The sequence below is a fragment of the Musa acuminata genome, chromosome BXJ2-3, assembly GCF_036884655.1.
Source record: "Musa acuminata AAA Group cultivar baxijiao chromosome BXJ2-3, Cavendish_Baxijiao_AAA, whole genome shotgun sequence".
Classification (NCBI taxonomy): Eukaryota; Viridiplantae; Streptophyta; class Magnoliopsida; order Zingiberales; family Musaceae; genus Musa; species Musa acuminata.
In genome coordinates, this window is record NC_088340.1 from 37177060 (window position 1) to 37200764 (window position 23705).

The 23705-nt window shown below is 37.9% G+C and overlaps 3 protein-coding genes and 2 long non-coding RNA genes across 8 annotated transcripts; 3 read left to right on the forward strand and 2 right to left on the reverse strand.

The window, feature by feature from the left end:
- Positions 1-2025: 2025 nt before the first annotated feature.
- LOC108952347 (uncharacterized) lies at positions 2026-6273 on the forward strand. Its single transcript, XR_001977162.2, has 4 exons — positions 2026-4644; positions 4750-4866; positions 5839-6000; positions 6083-6273. It is a non-coding gene; the product is annotated as an uncharacterized LOC108952347 (long non-coding RNA).
- A 363-nt stretch (positions 6274-6636) lies between these two features.
- Positions 6637-8174, reverse strand: LOC135608003 (fructokinase-2-like). The gene is made up of 5 exons (XM_065100384.1): positions 7930-8174; positions 7406-7816; positions 7207-7341; positions 6970-7086; positions 6637-6880 (listed from the first exon to the last, which is right to left on the reverse strand). The coding sequence occupies exons 1-5, from the start codon at positions 8116-8118 to the stop codon at positions 6749-6751; spliced, it is 984 nt and encodes a 327-aa protein (XP_064956456.1). The 5' UTR covers positions 8119-8174; the 3' UTR covers positions 6637-6748.
- A 608-nt stretch (positions 8175-8782) lies between these two features.
- On the forward strand, positions 8783-11041 carry LOC135608004 (glycine-rich cell wall structural protein 1-like). The gene is made up of 3 exons (XM_065100386.1): positions 8783-9004; positions 9832-10006; positions 10708-11041. Exons 1-3 carry the CDS (start codon positions 8854-8856, stop codon positions 10796-10798), a joined length of 417 nt encoding a protein of 138 aa, XP_064956458.1. The 5' UTR covers positions 8783-8853; the 3' UTR covers positions 10799-11041.
- A 1177-nt stretch (positions 11042-12218) lies between these two features.
- On the reverse strand, positions 12219-17463 carry LOC108952374 (uncharacterized). Of its 4 annotated transcripts, none has more exons than XR_010485356.1 (7): positions 17010-17463; positions 16252-16337; positions 15318-15464; positions 13997-14115; positions 13255-13358; positions 12850-12992; positions 12219-12717 (listed from the first exon to the last, which is right to left on the reverse strand). It is a non-coding gene; the product is annotated as an uncharacterized LOC108952374 (long non-coding RNA). The 4 variants fall into 4 exon arrangements; XR_010485354.1 differs by adding an exon at positions 14205-14301 and having other exon boundaries at positions 16252-17463; XR_010485355.1 differs by adding an exon at positions 14205-14304 and having other exon boundaries at positions 16252-17463.
- Positions 17464-18000: 537 nt separating this feature from the next.
- On the forward strand, positions 18001-19380 carry LOC135607591 (putative ribosome biogenesis protein C8F11.04). The gene has a single exon (XM_065099540.1). The coding sequence runs from the start codon at positions 18001-18003 to the stop codon at positions 19378-19380; it is 1380 nt and encodes a 459-aa protein (XP_064955612.1).
- Positions 19381-23705: the final 4325 nt, after the last annotated feature.

A 23705-nucleotide genomic window follows, 5' to 3' on the forward strand; every position in this document is an offset into this window, starting at 1 on the left:
GGAGATTTAGTTTCCGGCGCAACTTCTCCTTCGACCCGCAGGTCGCCAACGTGATGAGGTTTATCTTCGGGTAGCAATCCTCGCTCGATCCGAACCACGGGAGCAGGAACCTCCCCAGGGAGGAGATCACGGTGCCGGAGAACCTTGACTCCGCCATACAGCTCACGTTCTTGGCTTGCCATGGGGATGAAAAGAGGGTGGAGGTGCTGCTGAAGGACGGCGTCGACGTGAGCAGCACTGATCTGGACGGTAGGACGGTTCTACATATAGCGGCATGTGAGGGACACGTTGATGTCTTGAACCTTTGCTTTGCTGGAAAGCCAATGTTGATGCCAGAAATCGGTGGGGTAGCAAGGTAAAAATCTCATATTTCTGCTGCATGTAGTTTCCTTTTTACTTCCACATGTTCATTAAATGTCAAGTTAAAGAACAAGAATCAACTGATACAAATTAGATTGTTCACAGCCTGTTCACTGCTTGGTAGGCTGCTGCAGATGCCAAGTGCTAAGGCAACGTGGAAGTATACAACATTTACTGCCTTATGATATATAAGTAATGCGTCTTTCTTGCTTTTCTATTGAAAACTTTCATGGCCATCTTATCTTTAGCCTTACGATATTCATCTCAGTTCCTTACATATTATGTTTTGATTTTCTTCGCTGTTAAAACTCAGGGACTTCTGCAGCCTTATTAAGTTCTTAGATTGCTCTTGAAATTGCCAGGCATGTAACTACCTACTTTCAAAAGATTGTCCAAAGCAAATAGGAGCTCCCTATAATTATTTTCTGTAAGGATGGTTAGGAAACCATTAACTCTGTACTGAAATTTGAATTTGAAAAATGTAAGAATGTGCCAAAGCTAGTGATGCCATTTATAGGGCCTTGAGGAATTCTTATCTAACATAACAACACTCCACCAATCAAACTTCATGTTTTGGCTGATACCTACTATGAATTGAGTATAATGTTCATTCAAACTGTGATGTTCTACACTAGCCACTGAATTTGATGATGGAATCAATCATTATAAAATGTTTCTCCATGTCTTTGTCATTTTCAGTGGTTAAACAGACATTCACCAAATCATTTGCTTCTGATGACAAACAAATCGTGTCTAGAGTATGTTTTTTTTTTTTTTTTGCATATTGATTGAAGAATGTAGGAATCCTGAGCCTATAGTGAGACCAACCTTTTCAGAAATAATTGTTCGATTTGATAAAGTTACAAGTACGGATGGAAGACACCTTCAAACTCCTTTGGTATGCACTTGTATTCTTGAATATGAGTGTTCATGTGCCAAAACCTAAGCAAGTAATTCTATCATATGCCATAAGCCCATTAATAATGTTTTGTACAAGAAAGTTCAGCTTTTATATGGACTTTTGACAAAATAATGCAATTTGTTCCCTTTTTTTGTGGATACACGCACATCTCTTGTGTCTGAAGGTTATCTAGTTTTAGTCCAAAGATGCCTGATAATATATACAAAGACATATCAGTAAGAAATATCCTTCAAGAAAAGTCTTGCTCCTGTAAGAAAGTTCTTGCATTATGCATAACAATATATGTTCCCTGTTATGTGAATTATAATCTTTAGTTCCAAGGCAATGATTTTTTTATACCCTTGCTAAGGTGACTTTTTCAGTTGTTTGTCACCTTGAAATGCTTATTTATATGATCAATCGCATTTTTGCAACTCTAAGTTGTTCTTATCTTAAGACTTTGTTCGATCACTTCTTGCAGAGTAATCTTTATCCCAGCTTTGTGGTATCATTCTCAGGAAAACCTGAAAATTGTGAACGAGCCATCTAAGCTTTTCTTATGTTGCTCCCAGTAATCAGTCTTCCACATGTAGATGTAAAACCAATTATTTAGTTATTAAATTCATATTTTCCTAATTTTTTCTAGATATCAAGTTCATATTTTCCTGATGTTTTGCTAGTTTAGTTATTAAATTCATCAAATTTATGAAACCAAAAGTCCCTGCTAGCTGATTGAAAGTTTCTTAAATATCATTACAGTTAGATCCACAGTCCACAGAAGTCATTTATTCTTTTTTTTTTTTTTTCGACTTAATGCTACTTCAATTGGTCATTCTCATTTATTTCATGTAACAGGAAATTATCACTAATTTGCAGGAAGCACACTTTGTCAAGGAACTACAACATATTTTCTTGTTTATAGGCAGAATACACAATTGAAAAGCATAATCTTCTGTGTGCTTTTGTACTCTCCAGATTAGTAGTTTCTTCTATGGAACATACTGGCATTCAGGACCTTCATACAAACTCTGTGATCTGTGAGAAATTTATGATTTTTCTATAACGCTATCCATAGATCAAATTATTTCACGAAGAAAAAGAATAATATTGGTAAATTTTACAGATTTGTTGGATGAAGATCTAGGATTAACATGATTATTTATTGTATTCCTAAAAAAATCTGGATATGTATTACTATATCTAAGTAATTGCTGATGGATGTGCTATTCGTATCATCTCAATATAACTCAAACTATTAAATTTGACCATATTAAATTGAGACAATTTGTTATCTGATTTGTTTTCCTTCATTAAGGCAATATTGTTGGAGAACACAGTATTCACGTATTTTAATTCACCCATTATTGGATGTGGGTTTTCCCTTTCTTTTGATGTCGGATCTGCCTCCGTTTCCATTTGACTCGGGTAAGAGTACTGTTCTTATTCATTTATGGATTCACACTCGTTTCATAGGACGCTGCTCCCCATGCTTGCTCAGCAATTCACTTTGTTTGATAATCCTGTTTATATTAATTTTGATCATTTCGATTTTCGCCTTTCTGCCAAGAAGATCACCTCATTTCAACAATCCTTTAGACTATCTAGTAGAATTTGGAAAACCGTCATGTTAATATCATAACAAGGAATTTACCAGATAAATTAAGGCCTGTTGATCTGCTCTCACTTCTGTCCCCAATCAATTTTACTACTTCTGGATTGAATTCCCCTACAAGCTGATTTTGGATTTTTGCAACTTTTTAGCATCACTGTCCATATAAAAACTTCTTCCTGATTCAATCTTATGCAGGTAGAAGGTTTACAAGAGGCAATGGTCGCAGGATAGAAGATGGTTCTCTAATCACTGTTGTGGATAAGCATGGTAGCAATGAGAAGTTCACCCGGAGTGTTACTTTTGCTACACCAAGAGCATTTGTAAGACTTCTTGGATAGACTAAAAAAGCAAAACCTGATCAAGATAATAAAAAGCCAAAATCAAATGATGAATTCAGAGATATGTTTTTAAAGAAGTGAAGACCATTTCAAGTGATTGGTGACTTGTTCATTGGCTCCTGAAAATTCAATAGCAGTGGCAATCGATAATCTCGGTTGTGTATGTCTGGATTAAAAACACTCTTATTAAAAAAAATGATTATATGCCTCTAACATCTTATGTTGAATGTCTATTTTCTAAGTAAAGTTTTTTGTCTTGCAATTCAAGCGATAACCACTTTACACTTCTGCAATTAGGTATTTTCAGTACCAAAGGAAGTATTTAAGTTGTTCCTAGAGATTACTTCATCATCAAGCAGAAAAAAAGAATATATATGCATAAATAATTATATTACCTTCATTGGAAGCAGCTTAAATTCAAAGATTTCTGTCTGATATTGAACTTGAGTTTCTTATTTGTCATAAATCTTAAAATGGTTCACTGTATGAGTCTGACATGATAAGTCCCAGCTAATCTGGATTGGGCCAAGGCTGTAAACATTGGTTTCAACTGAGGCATATCCTTCATAAGAAGAACACAAGATGATGAGGAATAGGAGATGATGGCAACGATAGCAGCCAACTAATTATAGCTTCTGCCTGCAGCAGCCACTGGAAAGTCGGGGAGGTAAACTAAAAAAAAAAAGAGAACCTTAAGACTTCTTGTTGCTTGCTTTTGGGGTGTTTGGTATATTTTTTTTGTCGATTTTGTGGGTATGTATGCATGTCGACATAAATTTATTTAGGATAGTTTCTTATTTAGAATGGTCTATGGGAATGTTTTATAGTTGCTTTACTAGCAATTGAGATTAGTCCAGACTTGAATAAGAAATGGAATTGCTTTCGAGTGTTATTAATTTGCGTTGTTGTTGTATGAACAGTAACTCTTATGGTTTTTTTCATTATTTGATGTTTTAGTTAGTTCTTCTGTATTTAAGTGGTAGTCTTGGGATAAGTAGTGATTGGAAATACAGCCATGTCCTTGTTTACTTAAGTAGTTGTTTGAAATGAAGTGAATGTATGATCTCTTTATGAATCAAAATAAAGTTGTCATCAGACATGTTTGCTTTCACTAGATTGTTCACATTGTTTCTCACCAGTTCTGTATTTCAGTGGTAGTCAGTCTTTGGATAAGTAGTGATTAGAAATACAACCAAGTCCTTGTCTACTTATTGTTTGAAATGAAGTGAATGTATGATCTCTTAATGAATGAAAATTAAGTTGTCATCAGCCATTAATGTAATCTTTCACTACATTCTGTCAATTATTTCCAATGAGTGTTGCAGATATAAAGTACTGGAAAAACTCACTTTAATGGCATCACAAGCAAAAATATTCTCTTACATGATTCGGAGAAAGAGAAGATTCTTCTCCATGGATCTACAATAGAGAAGGTACTTCTATGCAAATCACAGAAAGAAAAAGAGACTTGTCATAAGAATGAGATCAATTACTCTGCGATCCATATTCATTTCAGATTTGTGTTTGGTCTATGACAGCATTATGAAAATTCATTGTGGTGAGCATCAGACTCCATCTTTATGCCAAAGGTTATCTAGGTGGTTGCACAAGACAAAGAGGTGCTTCCTTGTGGCTACTTGGGACCAGCCATTGAGGTAGTACAAAATTCTCAAGTTTTCAATCTTTTTTTTTTCTAATTAATGATTTAAAAACTATCATGTATGATATTAAAGCTACTACTGTATGGCTTTCACACTTATTTCTTGTTTTATATTTATTTTGAGATATTTTATTGGTTTATTTGAACTTACCCACAGATTCCACCAAATTATTCCTGATCACTACTGATTAAGATTGTGATTCTTATCCAAATATTCTAAATTTTGTCATAAACAGCAATCTGAAAGAAATAACTGTAGGCCTATCCTTTTGTTCAGATAATATGATGGATAAAAATGCTGTTATCATTGAGTTGTATCTGATTGATGTAAGAGTTTCTGTTGTTCAATCGATTGGGGCAGATAGGGACATTTTTATGGTACAACTAACAGGTGCAGTTTGTTATTCCTCACTGTTAAATGTTTTTAACTGTTTATTGGTGTTAGATATGTAGAAGTATAAAATGATTTCATATGTTAAACTAACTAGTTTACATTTCACAATATTGAAGATTCATGTGGTGCAGGGCAATAAACTATCAGGATCTTATGTGCATTATTGTTTCAGTCAAATGATAGAATCATATTTTCTCATAAAGGGTTACAGCATTATAAACTTATAAGCAAATGTTCATTATAAACTTGTGTAATATTTGATACAAGACATGGCAACTTGTAAACTTTTTTTCCTTTCTGTATTGACTTGTAGTGTTTTATTAAACTTCTACTTGCAAATGGCATATGCTTAATTACCATATCCTGTGTACAAATGGGGTTGGAAGCAAAATTGATGTCTTTTTTGGACTGGTAGTTTGACAGTGGTGGATATGTAATTATCTAGTGATGCATACACTGCCCTTCTTTTCCGCTTTTTTCTTTGGGGTATTTATGCTTTCTGTGGTATTATCTGCTCATATACCGAAGCGAGGGGCCAGAAAAAAGTGCTGAAAATAATGAACTGTTTTACAGGGTGAACACATGCAGATATGATGATGCCAACCTTGTCGACAGAGTTCTTACCTCGAGGCAGACCTCCTGGATGTCTGTTTTGGACTGGTAGTTTTGACAGTGGTGGATACGTAATCATCTAATGATTCATACACCCCTTCTTTTCTGCTTCTTTCTTTTGGGGTATTTATGCTTTCTGTGGTCTTATCTGCTCATATACTGAAGCGAGGGGCAAAAGTGCTGAAAATAATGAACTGTTTTACAGGGTGAACACATGCAGATATGATGATGCCAACCTTGTCGACAGAGTTCTTACCTGGAGACAGACCTCCTGGAAATGCTCACTTTTGACTACATTCGGTAATGATACTGTAAACTTTGCTACCACCATCCCAGTTTTGTCACAAATACTTGCTGCTATAAGAGTGCCCATTTGCCAATCTTTCTATTTCTCTATCAATCTTGTTATTGCTAGTTTCGCTTTGCTACTGCATTAGTATTTTACAAATGTCAAGGATTAGTTTGCCTATGCTTAAGTGGCCATTAAACGTTCTCGTAAGTTAGCCTACCATGTTTTACATGAATGAATGATTTGTCCCAAAGCATCTCATTTTGATGTGTAGAGCCCTAAAAGGCTTGGAAAGGGAAACACGTTGAGTGTTGGTGATTAAGCCATTAAAAGCCTGATGTAGGATAAGGGGTGGGTCACTGTTCCTAAACAATGGCTAATGTAGGCACATCATATTAAATAGCATAAACAAAACGAGGAATTATGTTTTGATAACATAAGGGGTCACGGTTTTGATAAAATACAAGATAAATACATGGATACCATTAGGAATAATTTTTATTGAGACAAGATGAAGTTTCTCGGTTCATAAATAATCAAGAAAAGCGCATGAGATAAGCAAGCATATGGGACATGGATAACTCATTTCGCCTTGGCAACCAATTCCATTGCCATCGATGCAGTTGGAAGAGCCGGAATTGCTCCCTTCTTTGTCGTGCAAATTGCTCCGCAAGCATTCGCAAACGTAAGTGCCTGCTTCAGCTTCTCTTCATACTAAAAGCATGAATGATGTGTTTAAGCAGATCAGAATTAAGAAAAGAGGACAACGAATAGGGAGTGCTAAAGAAGAAAAGAAGAAGAACCTTGACGAGGGAGTTGTCCTTGGCAATTGAAACCAGAAGGGCACCAACAAATGCATCTCCGGCTCCAGTGGTATCAATAGTTTTCACTGCATATCCTGGTATCTGTCCTTTAAAATCCTAGAAATTGCATGCCAAATCCGAAAAAAACACAGCAAATGAATATGATTAGATGCCTTTCTTCTAGCAAAGAAGTGTATCCGACGCTTGCACAAGGTTACAATATTAAAAAGAAGGCACCTTTGTGAAGTATCTGCAACCCTTTTCACCGTCTGTGACCACCAACAGCTTCAATCCATCGTACCACAGCGTCTTCACAGTTTCCTCTTTGCATGGATCTCCTTGCGTCAGGAAAGCAACCTCATCATCGCTAACCTGCGGAAACTCAAACCCGATTAAGTTTGGCGCATTGCCCGCAGAGATGGGATAAAAATGCCACCTTGATGAAGTCTGCCTCCTTCCAAATGCTCTTGATGCCGGTTCGAGCAGCTTCCTCGGACGGCCATAAAGGAAGCCTCACGTTGGGGTCGTAGGAGAGGAGTATACCAGCTTGCTTGGCAGCGCGCATGGCGGCGAGGTGGGCGGTCCGGCAGGGCTCGGAGATGAGGCTGATGGAGCCGTAGTGGAATATCTTGGCGCGTTTGATGAGGGAAAGGTTGAGCTCTGACTCGGTGAGGAGCATGTCCGCGCTGGGGTTACGGTAGAACATGAACTCTCGCTCGCCATTGCTCTTCAAGGTGACGAAGGCGAGGGCCGTTCGCGCATTGGGGTCGAACCGAACCCCTTCGGCCTCGACCCCGTTCTTCTTCAGTATGTCCGCCAGCATGTGACCAAACTCGTCATCTCCAAACTGCACCAGAATTACAAGATTGAATATCTCGTGGAACGAGAACGGGAGGAGGAGACCGAGATCCATCGATCGATCCTCTCCCAATGGCAAAATGGATGGGGGCGAGCAGAGACCTTGCCGACGAACGCGGAGCGGCCACCGAGCTTGGTGATGGCTACGGCGACATTAGCGGGGGCCCCTCCGGGCGCCTTGATGAACCCCCCCGACTCCGCAAGGGACACGCCTGCCACGTCCGGCACGAAGTCGATCAGCATTTCCCCGAACGACACCACCAACTCCGCCGTCGCACCTCCACTCGACATGCTTCCTCGCTCTCTCTCTAACCCAATCTATGAAAGGGGAATTGAAGAGAATAATGACTGGAAAATGGCGTTGCAGTGGGTTTAAATACGAGAGTTTGAATGGGGGGATCTGATTAAAATAGGAGAGTTAGGATTAGGTGTTTACCAGGTTGAGATGAATTATTCTCTATTATCCTTCCTAATTCCGGATCATGTTTGCTTTCTCTGTCTTGCTTCCATTCCGTTGGTGATTCTTGTTTTCCGTAACGGTCTACACGTAAGAACTCTATTCCGTTCGGATTCTGTTGGATTTGGCGCGAATCCCGCCAAAATTGGGTCTAACGTGCCAAGTCTCCACCAATTTTCTCTCCTCGTATGTTTATTTTGATTATTTATGCGTTGCGTTGCAAATAATCCAAGTTTTATGGGTTAATTGCTTACTTACTATGATTTGGATTTATTTCGTTCGTTGAAATCGGATTCGGATTTATTTCGTTCGTTCAAATCGGATTCGGATTAGATGAAATTTGAATTGGATCGGATCGTTTGAGGATACCCGCGTCTCTTCGATTCGCACCCATCAGCTGTCTCGCCGGAGGCAGGGAACGCGATTTCTAGTGGCACGATTTTGTGACGGTGGATCCCACCGTGGCTTTTTTACCCCAACTCAGCAAGAGATATTTTTGGTAGCCGCGGGTAGATATCGGGAGTGAGCGGCGTCGGGACGGATAGAGAGAGCGGGCTGTTTGGAGCGCCATGGATTGGAACGGCGGCGGCGGCGGCGGGGAAGAGAAGGGATTGCTGTGGCGGCTCCCGGTGCTGAAGGCGAAGGATCTGGGGAAGGTTGGGCCCGGCATCGGTTTCGGTGCCGGTTGCGGCGTCGGCTTCGGCGTCGGTCTCGTCGGAGGTGGTGGCCACTATATCCATCTCCTCGTACTCGTACATGTATCCTTTTCTCTACTAATTCTCCCTTCCTCTCTGCCCTTGTTTTGGTTGATCCTAGAAAGCTCTGGGAGTTTCGGTTCCTCTGAGTCTCCAAAACCCTTAGTGTTTGGACAGGCTTGACTCTTGATAGGTTCGGTTGCTATATCTTTGAACTTTGCTTCGAGGATGTATTGCACATCAAGTGACACGATTTACCAGTTCAGAGGAGGTTGAGCTAGAAATAGCCTTTTCCCCCATCTCATGGCGGGATTTAGAACATAAGCGGTATGCCTAGCCTTGGTCGAATGTTCTTTTATATTGAAGGAAAACTTCTCGTGCCTATCCACCGTTAGTTGGCAAGCACGGATCTTTGACACAAAATTCATCAATAGATGTTTGTGAAGTAGATATGGACTCGATTGGGAGAACTAAAATAAGCATTTTGATTTGTAATGAGCGCCTGCTATCTTTATGTTCTTTGAATCATGATATGCAACCAAGAATATGTTATGCAAATTAGCAATTGCCGCCACAGGTTGCTGCTGTCTCCGACGAATAAGAGAAGGCCAATATATATAGATTTGATTTCTTGTCGTGCATAATATTATGTGAATCATCTATGTGCATAATAATGATTTTATTGTCATCCAATGATAAATCATATTTTGAAACTTTAAAGTGGTAAAGGTTTTTCTTTAGGCAGTACATACGCCATATGAACTATAAGCCTACCTAAGATTGTGCCTCTACATATGGCTTGTGAATTGACTGATGTATATGAATGTCTGTACTTTCCATCTCATTAAACAGGTGTAGGAATAGGGGCTGGATTCCCTGGTTTGCAGCTTGGATTTGGATTTGGAGCTGGATGTGGAATAGGGTTAGGTTTTGGTTACGGTGTTGGGAGAGGAGTTGCATATGATGAGAACCGAAGATATACAAATGTGGGAAAGTTGTTCCATAAAGTGCGAAATGGTTCATCTGAGTAAGTAATCCTTCTTTTTGTTTTTGAACCAAGTCTAACATGACTAAGTATCATGAATGACATCCTGTTTCTTAAGCATTAACTTTGTGTCCGATTTTGGTACTCATCTGAACATTGAGAGGAACATGTATTTGATTTTCTAAAACCAACACAATCAAATTGATGATAAGTATTGAATACAATTTAGCTGACAAAATAAGCACGAAGTCATCATAATGGTGTTGCTTACACAGATCATTGATATTTGCTAAGACTAATAAAGGCAGTCGAAGACACTAAATCATGTTAATAGCTATTAGTTTTTATCTTGAGCAATTATCATGTTTTGTTCTACGGATGTCCAAAGACCATTGTGCTTCAGTGAATTTGTTTTAGCTCAACTTCCTGGTTGATGAGCTTACAGACAATTTCCATGTCTTAGTGCTCCATTATCCAGATTCATTCTTTTGGATCTTCCACCTTTTCCACCCAGTGAAGGTTAACCAAGGTCTAAAACTCTTGATATTGACTACATTACCAAGCATATTAGTTTTAGCCATTAAATTGTAGTTCTTGGCTAATCATTAAGTTCGCTCTTGATGTCGTCCTCACGATGAAAAGTTATATTTGCTGCCGCCATCTGTTAATTGTTGGCTTTTAACTTTAATGCCAAGCATAAATCTTTAATGTTTATCATTCCTTGTTTTTTTTTTTTTCTTCAGGAATCAGATTGAAATCCTGTTTGATGAACTTATGGAGAGTACAAGAAAGCTGATAAAAGCAACCTCAAAAGAGATCGAGAAATGGAGATAAACTGCACCCTAGCCTACCTTCAAATAATTCTGTGTAAATGCATGTAAAACTATCCAAAACTTTGCAATCTTGACTCACATCACTTGCTAAGCATTATCCTTGGGCACTAATGTTTGCAACTTAATATCTGTTATCTGTCACATGTCATTCCATGGATGAAATGCTTCTAGGGCGATCGAGAAACATAACACCAAAAATGGTTTGTCTTTATTATGATGAATGGGCAGGATGTGTTTTCACTCATTGTTAAATTGTCATGATGTTGGGCTCAGCTGATACAAATGTGAAATTTTCATCGTGGCATTCAGAAGCTCCTTCTGAGTAAGTTCATCTGGTCGCTTTCGGTTTCTCTTCCAATCCTTGAGGTACTTAACAGGCTGTTATAAAGTCTTCTTCTGTGTGATGCCGAATCAAGTGAGTCTGATTCGGTGGAGTTTAGGAAACGATCTTGACAACTTTTTAATATCTGTTCTTTTTATTATCTACATTATGTTATGAAGATTGTTAAATCACTAGAACGGGAGAGTGTATTTTTCTCAGCTGACATATGCCAGATTGTAAGCAGATAGTTTCCTTTGTTTGGTAACAACACTCTTAAGATCATCTTGACCTATCACAGTTCAAAGTTCACCATGATGCATCAACCAAGCAAATGATTTGTGGTGCTCTATCTTCCACATTGAATTTTAGTATCATCAGCCAAATCACTGTCAATGTGTTAAAAACCCACTCTCTTTGCAGAGAAGCATTTCAATCCTGAGTAGTCTTGTTAAATCCAGAAGTGGACTGTTGTTCCAGAGACAGCCCGATCTGATGATTCCAAGCCCAAGACTAGTCGTTGTCAATCTGAATTATGCCGATAACCGACTTAGGTTTTGAGTCCATGGCTACCGCAAAGACATCAATCGCCCTTGGCATAAATCTCGAAGGGTGATTGAGGAAGGAAGTTGAATTACGCATTCGAAAGCCTTCATGCATTCATCTGATGATTAAATTAGAAGTAGAAAGGAGAGAACAATTGGTGTTGACGTGATGAATTCATCATGTCTACATGTGAAGTCTCTACATGATAGACAATTTTGCACTTATCAAGTCTTCATGGAGGTTGACTTTCACATCATTTTTTCTGTGACAAAATTATGTTTGACACACAATACACTGAACAAAAAACAAAATATTATAAACAAAAATAGAGTATATATCCAAAATGCTTCAAGTAGATGCATTTTCGATGTCATGTGGAATAACCAAAGAGTGTGAGCAGATGCTCAGATTATGGTCACAGTTGGGTCCAACGGAAATGTAAACCAGAAGAATGCATCATAACAAATAGATGTTGCAGGGTAAGAAGGCACCATTACAGTGATGTTGATGAATTCATGAAGATAATTTCGGAGTAAAGAAAGATATGTAGCACATAGGCAAACCAAAGATACAAAGATCTATTATAATCATATGTCATTGAATCCATTCTGATTTGAACTTATTACAATAGCAAACATACAATAAAGAATAAGTAATTAAACAAATTCAAGAGCTGCGTTCACGCGCAGAAGTTAAAGGCAATTATCATGCAGAAAATTTTTGTATCGCAGGATATGACCAATCCAAAGAACTGCCTAGAAATCAACTTATTGGTGTCCAAAGCTCTGCTACTGATCCCAGCACCATTACTGATCTCAGCACCATCAATTAGCAGCCATGTGTATCAGAAAAATTCTCTGATAAGGTAACAAAACCTGGATTTGGTAATCGAGATTGGGTTGATCTACTAGAAACTCAGATCATCGCCTGTTCCATTCCTGTGCTGTTGAAGGGAGATGCGCTGGGGCTCATATGAGGGTTTTCTCTCTCAAAGTACCATTCAGTATAGCCAACTCCCTCAGTTGTTGATTCTTGTAGTAATCCATGGACTCAACCTGAAAGATGAAGAGTTGAGCAGTCTCAATCAATTGTGCTTGCATGCGAAATTTGGCATCAGAAGTGCACGGTACAAGAAAGCATGAGCATGAACACCGATGAAGACAGATTCCGAGAGAGATTATATGTACCATGGGCTTCAAAAGATCTTCCAATATGGTCACAGCTTGATTTAAACAAAGGTCAACTATGTCTGCTGTAAACTCTGCCTCCACAAGTACATGCAGTGGCTCATTTAGGTGCTAGTTTCACGGTTATCCCTTAGCTTTTCTTCCTGGTCACATACACAAATTGAGTAGTTAATAGACAAGTAGTTATATTGCTTCTGTAAAACTCGATGGTTTGTTAGAGAACAAAAATAAATTTTAGATTAAACATCCTAGAAATATATTCAAGAAGGAAATGGTCATATGACAAATATTACTTAAAAGCATTGTTTAGAGTTCATTATTTAGGTAGAGAGAAGAGACATCACAAAGAATCAAAGTTAGAAAATTTCCGCATGCGTTAAGATACTTGTCAACGGAATATCTAACCTGATGACTTTCTTTGTGATAGGGCTCGTATTAACTCCAGCAGTTCCATTCCAACCTGGAGCTGATGCTTGAAGGATCCCTGTTCTGTGAAAGTATTCATTTTCCTGAATGGAAAAGTAACCATTGGTGATAATACTTCAAACACAAAACAAATTCTCACATTGCAGATAACCCCAGGTAACAAGAATATTGAAAAAAATACTATATTGAGCAAAATATCTTATATTAGCTCTTCTAAATTTGAATGACATCAAAGTAGAAGTTATCAGAAATCTAATAGACTAGTTGGACCTCGTGGCACCTAAATCGGCATTAATAACATTTTGATCTTTTAGTTTATTGATTCTCAACCAAATATTTTCAAACAGGAAGCATGGCAATGGATTCCATGATCAACATTGCCGATGTTACCACCCCAACCCAAGCACATTCATAAATATTTACATGCAAGGAAATGAAGGATAATGAAAATTCAATTTTTAATCAATTCAACAATGATCCTGCAAGATTTGGTCATTTATTGACTGTGTTTGTGGGTGTCGGCATGAATTTTCGAATGGAAATTCTGACACCTACCAAGTGTTCCTCGACCTCCTTCCTTTTTTCGAGCCTCTTTCAGGATAATCATTGGGTACTTAAGGAAAAGTTAGGTTTAAGTTGGTGAAAACAAGAGGACACAATGGCAGTCTTATAACAAGAAGTTGGTAATGAAATGAGAGAGGGAGGGAATTCCATGATTTACCACAAACAGTGGTAGATTGCAGTTGCACACCCCTCTTGGTGAAGCTACAGGCAGATGCATATTTGAAATGTACGAGTTTCATCGACTTGGACACAATCTCCTCTTCCCGATCACTGAGCCTAACAATAGCAAGAATTGTCCACAATTATGAGACTGATAACCATCATGATTTTAAAAAAAAAATATTATATTACATTTGGAGCTTCACCTATTCATACTTCCTACTATATCAAACCTTCAAAGTTAAATCACATGAGTGATAAAAACTATCCTCCTAATGCAAACCCAGACAAGACTGAATCTGACTGCTGCCATTCAACAATGAACAAAAGTAACTTTTAGACCCTGCTGAAAGTTTCAACACCACATCTAATCGATATCAGCTTCAAAACCAAGAGCAATTCTATATTTATTAAAAAGATGAAGGACAATTAATATGACATAAATGCAAGTTACTAATTTCTTCCAAAGTAAGCGGTAGTAGATTTTTAATTAGAGCGCTCCATGGTTGACCATTAACATCAGGATGCAAACCTAATCTTGGGTGGAAGTGTCTGCCTTAGGAGTCAAGCACAAGTTGATTGGGTGGGTCAATCAGAAGTAAACAGACACTCAAAAAGAAAAGGAAAAAAAAGGTCAAACTGAAGTGATTTTCTCGGCATCAAGTACAAAAATCTTGATTATGGATGATATCTGCTCCAAGGTAAAAACTACAACTACCTCATTGTCTTCCTATTGTTTCCAGGCTGAGCTGATATCAAATATTTCATAGTGTTGGAAAAACTAAAAGTGACTCACGGCCATATTTGCAACTCAAACATTTCAGCAGCATGTAATTTTATGAAATGAAACAATATAACTGAAAACTCAATCACCCAAAGTGCATCTTAAGAATTTCTTCTAGATTAGAAAATTATCTTATATAAGTCGGCAGATCTCTGAAAACATTTCATGTAATTTTCTCCATGACTGCAACTCCATTTTAGGAACATGATATAGCTCTAAATTCAACCTGTTTAGGCTTAGAAAACTTTTAGCATTTGTTTTATCAATCGACTTACAGTATCAGGCTTCTTTTTCCCAATATTTAGAAGTAGCTCAAGTTCTAGCATTCTACACTTGGATAGTAAAGAAATCAATGATTCCTAGAGGAAGACAAAAGGGGCTCGCAATTGCATATGCACATGCACAAACATACACAGATTGGTACGTACATACATATAAATATATGCATACATGTATATGATATATATAGAGAGAGGGTCGAACATATAATTATATACATAAATATGGTTCTCAACAAACAGTATAACAGCATTACCTCTGTGTGCATTTCCCGACCGCCCCTCCAGATCCATCAGTCCACCATTGGATGGGTGCCCAATTAATCATAATGGAGTGACATGCTCAATTCTCTCATGTTCCACAAAAGTTTGGTTAGGTGCTAAACCGGAAGCCCGCACAATTTCTGCAGCAACATTGATATCTCAATACCGAAGATGGAGTTGATTAGAAGGAAAAAGAAGTTCTTGTGGCAGAAGCCTCATGCGAGCAGAATTTCGTTTCAAATTTATGAATGAAGCAGATGATATGGAAGAATCTGATATAATTTTCCTGCACTTGAGCTAAGTTTACTTAATTATACAATGAGCATAGTTTATCAGATCAAGATAGGGGTGTATAAATAATGAAAAACTATGTGCAGGAAATTATTAACTCACAGAAAATAGTGATAGTAAACCAGAAGACCATCCAAGAACATAGCTGGAAACCAAGAAGGCCATATGTATCTCTGAATATCAAAAGCTAAAAAATTATTTGTGTACCTGAACTGGAAAATAAAGCAAAGAGTGCAAGCTAACACGATTGGCCCTTTTGAAAAGAAAAGAAAGAAAAGAAATCCAACTTTTTAAACAGATGAGGGGTGGTCCAGCGCACAAAGCTTCTGGCAATGCAGGATTCAGGGGGGAAAAAATGTAGATGTCAGTGTGATCTATAAATATTCAACTTGGTAAGAGATAGTATAGTGCAATTCTAGTGTCACTATGAATAATTCAATTGGCAGATTGCTAAAATCAAAGAACTCCTAATTCCAAAATAAACACAATTCATTCAACAAGTAAATTCACCAAAATGAATTTTCCAACATTGCCTGATCGTGGAAAATGAGAAAATGCATATCAGAAGCCAAGACATCAACCAAATTGGAAAATTGGATGTTACAACAGCCAGTCCAGCAACATAGGAAAGCATACCTTGGTTTAGAAGCCTACAGAAAAATGGAAATACTTGCGGAAATGGTCCCAACTTTTGCCTCTCAGCCAACAGTCCAGCCAAATACCTGCGAAAATAGCTCCACAGCTTTCAAAATGGCAAGTACCGAGCAATGCAAAAAAAACATTAGGCCTCTAAGTACTCTATAATGACAACAAGAATTTTGCTTCTCAATGCTAATACAGTTTTGACCAAACTATTAAACCACTGCTCATTAATGGAGAGAGTCTATATTGGGGCATACATCACAATGACAGCACAAATCATAATTATTCTGGAATCCACAATGGCTTATGTATTTGGTAAACATCCAATGCAAGACCAAACCAATTTAGCAATAGTCACCAACTCAAAGTGATGCAAAAGGTGCCCTGTAACCATTAGCTAATTACTATTATAAGTAGATTCAGAAGTCACACAATCTGCACCAAAATAGGTTCCTTTTCCTCAGTATATGATGCAGCATAGTAATTAAGACAAAACCAGCACAAACAGGTGCATCCAATTGTGAGCCTCCACAAGATATCACCATGACAAGCAACAATTTTTGTGACTGAACATATTTAAGTAGCTAAAAATTCAACATTTAACATGAACAGGTCGACTGGATACTGAACCCCCAAGAAATTCTAGCAATCATAAACAAACCAAGATCAAACGAAATCAGAAACCAATCCAGAACAGATAATGAACCAATTAATCGCATTCTCAACCACAAAGAAGATCAAGAATCACAAACCCCACATCACATCACACGAGAAAAAGAGGCAAGGAGGAGGCAGATATTTTTCTGTCTGAGGTGGCTGGAGACCTCATGGAGTGGTGAGGGGAGGGAGATGAGTGAACACCAGAAGGGGAATACTGGAAGTAAACAGCAGGTGGGGATCCTTTCATCCATGGGGCTTTTTGGCTACGGATTGAGACCAAGAAAGGGAGGCAAAAGGAGAGAGAAAGCCACTGACTGGCAAGAACCAGTGAAGAGAGATAGCAGTGTAGAAAGAAGATCTATTTCTACTCGCTCTCCTCGTCACTGCTGCTGGTGGTGCAACCAGAGAGAGAGAGAGAGACAGAGAGAGAGAGGGAGATTTGGATTCTCTTTTGGTGGCAGTATGTATAGAGCTCAGATTGCCATACGCACTGTGCACATACATATGGGAATCCATGGCAATAGATTCTGTGTCTGGTGGTCTTCTCTTGACTCACAGAAGACTTGGGTGAGACTGCGCATCTCAACCCTTCCTTTTACGAGATGATGTGATTGCGTGCCTTTCGGTGATCAGAGTTAGTATGTATTTAGTTGTGTATATTTGATATGTTTAAATCAAATTTGAATGGATTGTGAAGAGTATTCAGAAACATATACATATACAAACCTCTTAAATCCCTTAATTAGATTCTGATGGATCTGATGTGAATTTTTTTGAATATTTCAATTATATTTTATCATATTCATCGATTATCTATCTATCTCGTTTTCTAAACTTAAGTAGAAAGAAATAATTTTAAGGCTATTAATTAAGATGATATATTTATTTATTTATGAAAATATTTATATTGATTAAAGTGATGTCCACAGTGCATCTTTCGTGCCCGGTAAGGATCCGAATCCGATAACCCGATTTGATGACCTAGGGTTTTTAGTACGCGGCCGGCTTCCCCTCGTTGCTCCTGTTTTCTTTCGTCTCGTCTCCACACCCGCGCCTTCTCCTCTCCTCTCCCTGTGAAGAGTAATGGCGGCGGGGGCGGCGGCACCTGTCAATAGTGGCTCGTCTCGCATCAACCGCGAGGCGGTAACGAAAGCAGCGGACGCGCTCTTCCAGTGGCTCCGCTCCCGCGACAGCAAGGCGCAGCTCTTCGAGGACGATGAGTTCCTCTACCTTCAGCTTTCCCTCCACCGATTCCCCTCTAACACTAAATCCGCCCGCGTCAACCCTCAGCTCCTCCCCCTCCCCCACCCACTCTTCTCCGACCACTCCTCCTCCCTCTGCCTCTTCTTCGACGACCGCTCCCCCTCCGCCTCCGCCTCTGCCCTCCTCGACCGAGCCCGCGAACTCTCCCTCTCCGTGGACGCTGCCATCGGCCTCTCATCGCTCCGCTCCGACTACCGCCCCTACGAGGCCCGCCGCCGCCTCTGCGACTCGCACAACCTCTTTTTCGCCGACCGCCGCATCATCCCCCTTCTCCCTCGCCTCATCGGCAAGGAGTTCTTCCGCAAGAGGAAGGCCCCGCTCCCGCTCGACCTCTCCCGCCCCGGCTGGCCCCTCCAGCTTCGCCGCTGCCTCAACTCCGCCTTCTTCTATCCACCATCGAAAGGCACCTGCACCGTCGTCAAGGTTGGGCGGGCCTCGATGACTCCGGAGGAGGTCGCAGACAACGTGAACGCGATCGTTGAAGGGGCTGTGGAGCACGTGCCTAAGGGGTGGGGAAACGTGCGCTCCGTCCTCATCAAGGCCGCTGGCTCAGTCGCCCTACCGGTCTACCAGGCCGTCCCACAGATGGGCCTCAAGATCAACGTGCCAGCATCTATGGATGTGGATAAGGAGAAAGATCTGGAGCATGATGGTGAGGGCGAGGTTGTCGATGTTGGAGAAGTGGATGAGCAGCTCTCTGGCCAGAAGAAGGACAAACAGAGGAAGAATAAGAAGGGACGTATCCACGAAGTGATTACAAGATACATGGAAATGGATGAAGGAGAAGAGGATAATGATAATGGTGTGCAGGAAAATGAGAATGGTGAAGAAGGCAATGATAAGGAAGTTGAGAAGAGTGCTACGAAGAAAAAGAGGAAGAAGCAAGGGACGGAAAAAAGGAAAGAGAGTATCAAGAAGAAAGGCGAGAAGGATAACAAAGAGCTTTGTGATGATGGAGAACAGGATGACCATGGTGATGGTATCGAAGGAGAAGGTGATAAATCGAGTGCAGGTGTATCGTTAGATAACAAGATGAAGAGGAAGAAGAAGGGGAAAGTGGATAAGCAAGTGGAGGAGGAAAATGATGGAGAGAAACTTGAAGAAACTGCCAAAGCTGATGGAACAAAAAAGAAGATCAAGAAGACAAAGAATTTGGAGAAGGTGAAGAAAATTAAGAAGAGTAAGGTGAGGCAATCATGATTGCGGTGAACAAAGCAGCTGGAGATTGTTTGAATGAGTTAAAAAGTTGATTCCATTCTCCTGATTTTGATGGTTTAGGCAATGATAACGCCCAGATGTTACAAAAACAAGTCCTACATGGTTTTGGTCTGTCATATCTTAAGATAATTCTATTTCCATAGATGTGCTCTATCTGTTTTGTTACTGATGAGATTAATGTTAGCATATTTTCTTATGCAAGTTAATTGTTTTGTCAAAGTATGCATATGTCATATGTTGCGACTGCCAGTACCATGTTTACTCTATCTTAATGTGGCATTCACATTTTAGTATTTTCAATTGCAATGCAAACGATTGATTGACAGTTTTGATTTGCCAAATCATAGGTTAACATGTGTCAATTTTTTGTTTTAGGACTCAAAAAACTTTGTGATAGTTGCTTTGGATTGGATATCCATTAGTTTGTAGTTAGTGACACAAGTTCATACAATCTTTAAGTTGTAATAGAAACACTCAGATGGTGATTAATTTCAGTCATTTGTGATGGAACTGCTGTGCTGTGCTGGTAGAATTACTAATGCAGATAGTAACCTCTAATGGTCTGCTTGTTCATTTTGTTTCTTGTTAATACATTTGTTTTATGTCTTATTATAGACTCTAAAGGAATCAGAATTTTGAGGAAAAAATCCATATTGAATTTACTAATTGCTTTTGGTGTATGTTTATTATCATGGATTTATTATTTGGGCACTCGAACTTTTCAGACTGATGTTCACTCATGGATTCAACAGTTTTTGCACATGAATTTTTCAGACAAAGTTTGTATTCACATAGCAATTTACTGATGCTATAATTCATCACATAGCAATCATGATATATCATGCCTTGTTAATTTACTGATGTTTTAATTCATCTGTTGCCATCCTTTTGGCACTCGTGCTTCTCTTTGTTTATGCTTCTTTTTTTATTTTTTTGTCACCTTAGTTGATAGAAGCGGCAGCAGAATGAAATGTAATGGTCGCCTTATCAATGAGAATACTTCAAAGTAGTTTGCTCTTTACCAAGCATGCCTCTTGTGATTTCTCATTCAGAGAAATATATATAATATTGAATTTCTGTAGAATTTACTTGTCGAAAGTATTCTTTACCGCAAGTATTCCCCAAGTGTATTCTCATTTGGAGAATTCACTTGGCGACCACAGTTTTTTGCTTCTTATTCGAAGCTGTTGAAGTATAGGTTATTGAATTGGATCTGTTGCCATGAGGAGAAGCAAAAAAATATTGTTGTCTAAAGAATACATGGATTCATGGAGATAGGTAGTATTTCATTCAAGTCTTGAGTAGTAGAAGCTGATCTGTTCCAAGTTATAATATGGAATATTACCTTCTTGGCATTTTACCATGTTTTTTGGTTTTCTGCTTGGCAAGTCTTCTTACTTCTGACCAAAAAAAAGGGGGTTAACTATTTCCACTTAAAATTGTTTTCCAGCTGCTTTTAGTAACTTCTGAATGTTAATTGTTCATGTTGTTTATTTATTATATGCTGATTGTTGAAGTTTTGGTTAAATCCTTAGCAGGAGGTATGAGAATATGAAGTTGCATGAATGGCACTCTTTAAGGTTTTTTTGATCTTCTATCACTGTTGGTGTGCTTTTAAGAGAATAGATGTTATCATAATTGATCATTGGACATCTAATCTGTCCTCCATACCTTCTTTGTATCAGCAATCTGTTTTCAATATATTCTTTTGTACCAAATGAGATTCAATGTTATATATACTCTTCAATGCATCCATGTGGAATATCCAACATTAGACTCAACTCTACTGATGTATAAAGTCAACAACTAAATCTCCTTTGTACAAGAAGTAATGATTACCAAGGCACATAATACTTTCAGATGTTCTTCCTAAACCACAACAAGAACCAGGGGCTGACAACATTGTACTGCCCAGTTCAATACTAGTGACTCCTTGTAAACATATTGAATGATCAGAACGTGTTGTTGCTTCTATGTTTGTATCGCACATAAAATTGTAACCCTTCTTGCGTATACTGAAACTTCCATTGCACTGTGCCAAGAAAATACCCAAAAGGTTTAAAGAGACAGCAGAAGGGACAGATGAAGAAAAGATATTACCCTTATTTGCGGAGTGGGGTCAACTTCATGCATGTCCTCCTCTCCCCTTTATTGATGGGATCTAATTGTCGTCTGAAGTAGTCTTCATTGACTGTTTGAGCTTTTTAGTTGGCAGTTCATTTAGCTTTCGGCTTTGGCAGGACCACAGACAAGGCAGTGGCATTATGAGATGAGGGAGAAACTTGCAGTCTCTCGTCAAACAGCTGGTCTTCTTCTTCTTGTTGTATCCCAAAAGAAAGAAAACGAAAAAGAGCTGGTCTTCCTATTAACTTCTGGATTAACATCCGAAGGCAATAATAAGTCTTTATGACTTGGTAATGCAGTCCATTGTTTCTTGTCAAACGGGACATCATCATTGAAGATGTTCAATGAAGTTATATTTAGCCCACTATTTTGACCTTTTAGGATCATAATTATAGTTTATTTTGTCAAAGAGAACAAATATGTATCACATGTTGTCACAATAATCTAATGTCTTAATCTAATGTCTAGAGTTTTCTGTCGACTGAACTGGATGTCTAGGTAGGTCAGGATATTATAGTTATTTTTTTTTTTAAATGATGGAAAAACCTATACACTCATTCTAAGATCAATTTTCACTCATGCAGAAAATGATTAGATGTGTATAGGGTGGAAAAACCTATACACTCATGCAGAAAAATCAATTTTCAGTGTGTAACAAGAAAGTGATTAGATGTGTATTATAAATAATGTATATGATACACCTTATCAGATTAATCCACAGCTTATTATATATAATGTATTATACACCTTAACTATAGTTGATTCACATATAATTATACTAAATTGGTACGTTAGTTCTCCATAGAATCTGTTGGCAATATATATAACAATCCAATTAGTGTTGATAACATTAGGATGATTCGAAGAAGCCAAACTGAAATGTAGTATTTTTGATCCATTAAGTATAGATGGCTTGATTTGATTTGTGTAAGTATTAATTGATATTTGACTTATATCGATCCAAATCAAGTCAAGTTTGACCACTATAATCAAATTAATTATTAGGGCCTGTTTCGAGCTTTAAATTCCTTCATTCCCTTCTATCACTCACTCTCAATTTCATTCATTATCCTTCACACTCTTTTTTGTTATTAAAATTCTTAACTAGTGATTAGTGGTAATCAAGCTATTGGTTTAGGATTGGAACTCGAGATATAGTGAAATTTCCCAGAAATTTAAAGTTATTTAACTAACTTTTTTCTAAGTTTTATTTATTATGTTATATGACCAGAAGGCATATTAATGTATATTTACGAAGATTAATCTTAATTAAAATTATTCTTTTGTGTTAGTCCCAATTTGATCGATTATCTTATATTTATGTCCAAATTAACAGTAATTAAGGTTGATCTATTCTATTATTAATTAAACATATATATTCTATTATTATATATAAGGTTATTGTGTTAATATTATTAAACATATATATTAATATTATTGTGTTAATATTAGTAATTAAGGTTATATATTCTATTATTAAACATATATATATATATATAATGTTAATCTATTCTATGATTAATTAAGATTAATCATATATACATATATATATTATTAATTAAACATAATAAACTATCATTAAATCTGGATAAAAAAATTTAAAAATTTTAAAAAAATTTAATTATTTTTTAAAATTGATAAATACTAACATATCAAGATATAATATATATAAGCATGTCATAGTCCATCCATACCAACGATGATAATATAACGATCCTTGATTTTAAATGAGTTTCGACATGAATACGATCAACAAAAAGATTATATGGATGTTATTTACGAGTGTATATTAACTAGTATTAAACATGTAATTTATTCTTTCTAGTATTTACTAGAGTTTCTCATCATATCATATCATATCATATAATAAACATAATGACAAAGAAGAGGTGATTAATGCACCATAAAAACATCCCTAGATTTTCTCATCCCAGTTAATTTACCACCACAGGTTAAATTCTTCTGGTTGGGACCCACATGTCATCCATCAGCCGGAGGTGCCGACATGGTTTACTATTGCCCAAGTCAATTCCGCATGTGTGGAACAATCCTTTGGTTTGGTTCCTCGGTCATAGTCAATACCTTTGAAATATTACTAGATCAGTGATGTGACAATTGGAGGGATGTATGTAACTTTTTTTTTCCCTTTAATTTTCCCTAATGCTGATTAATTTCTGCCTATG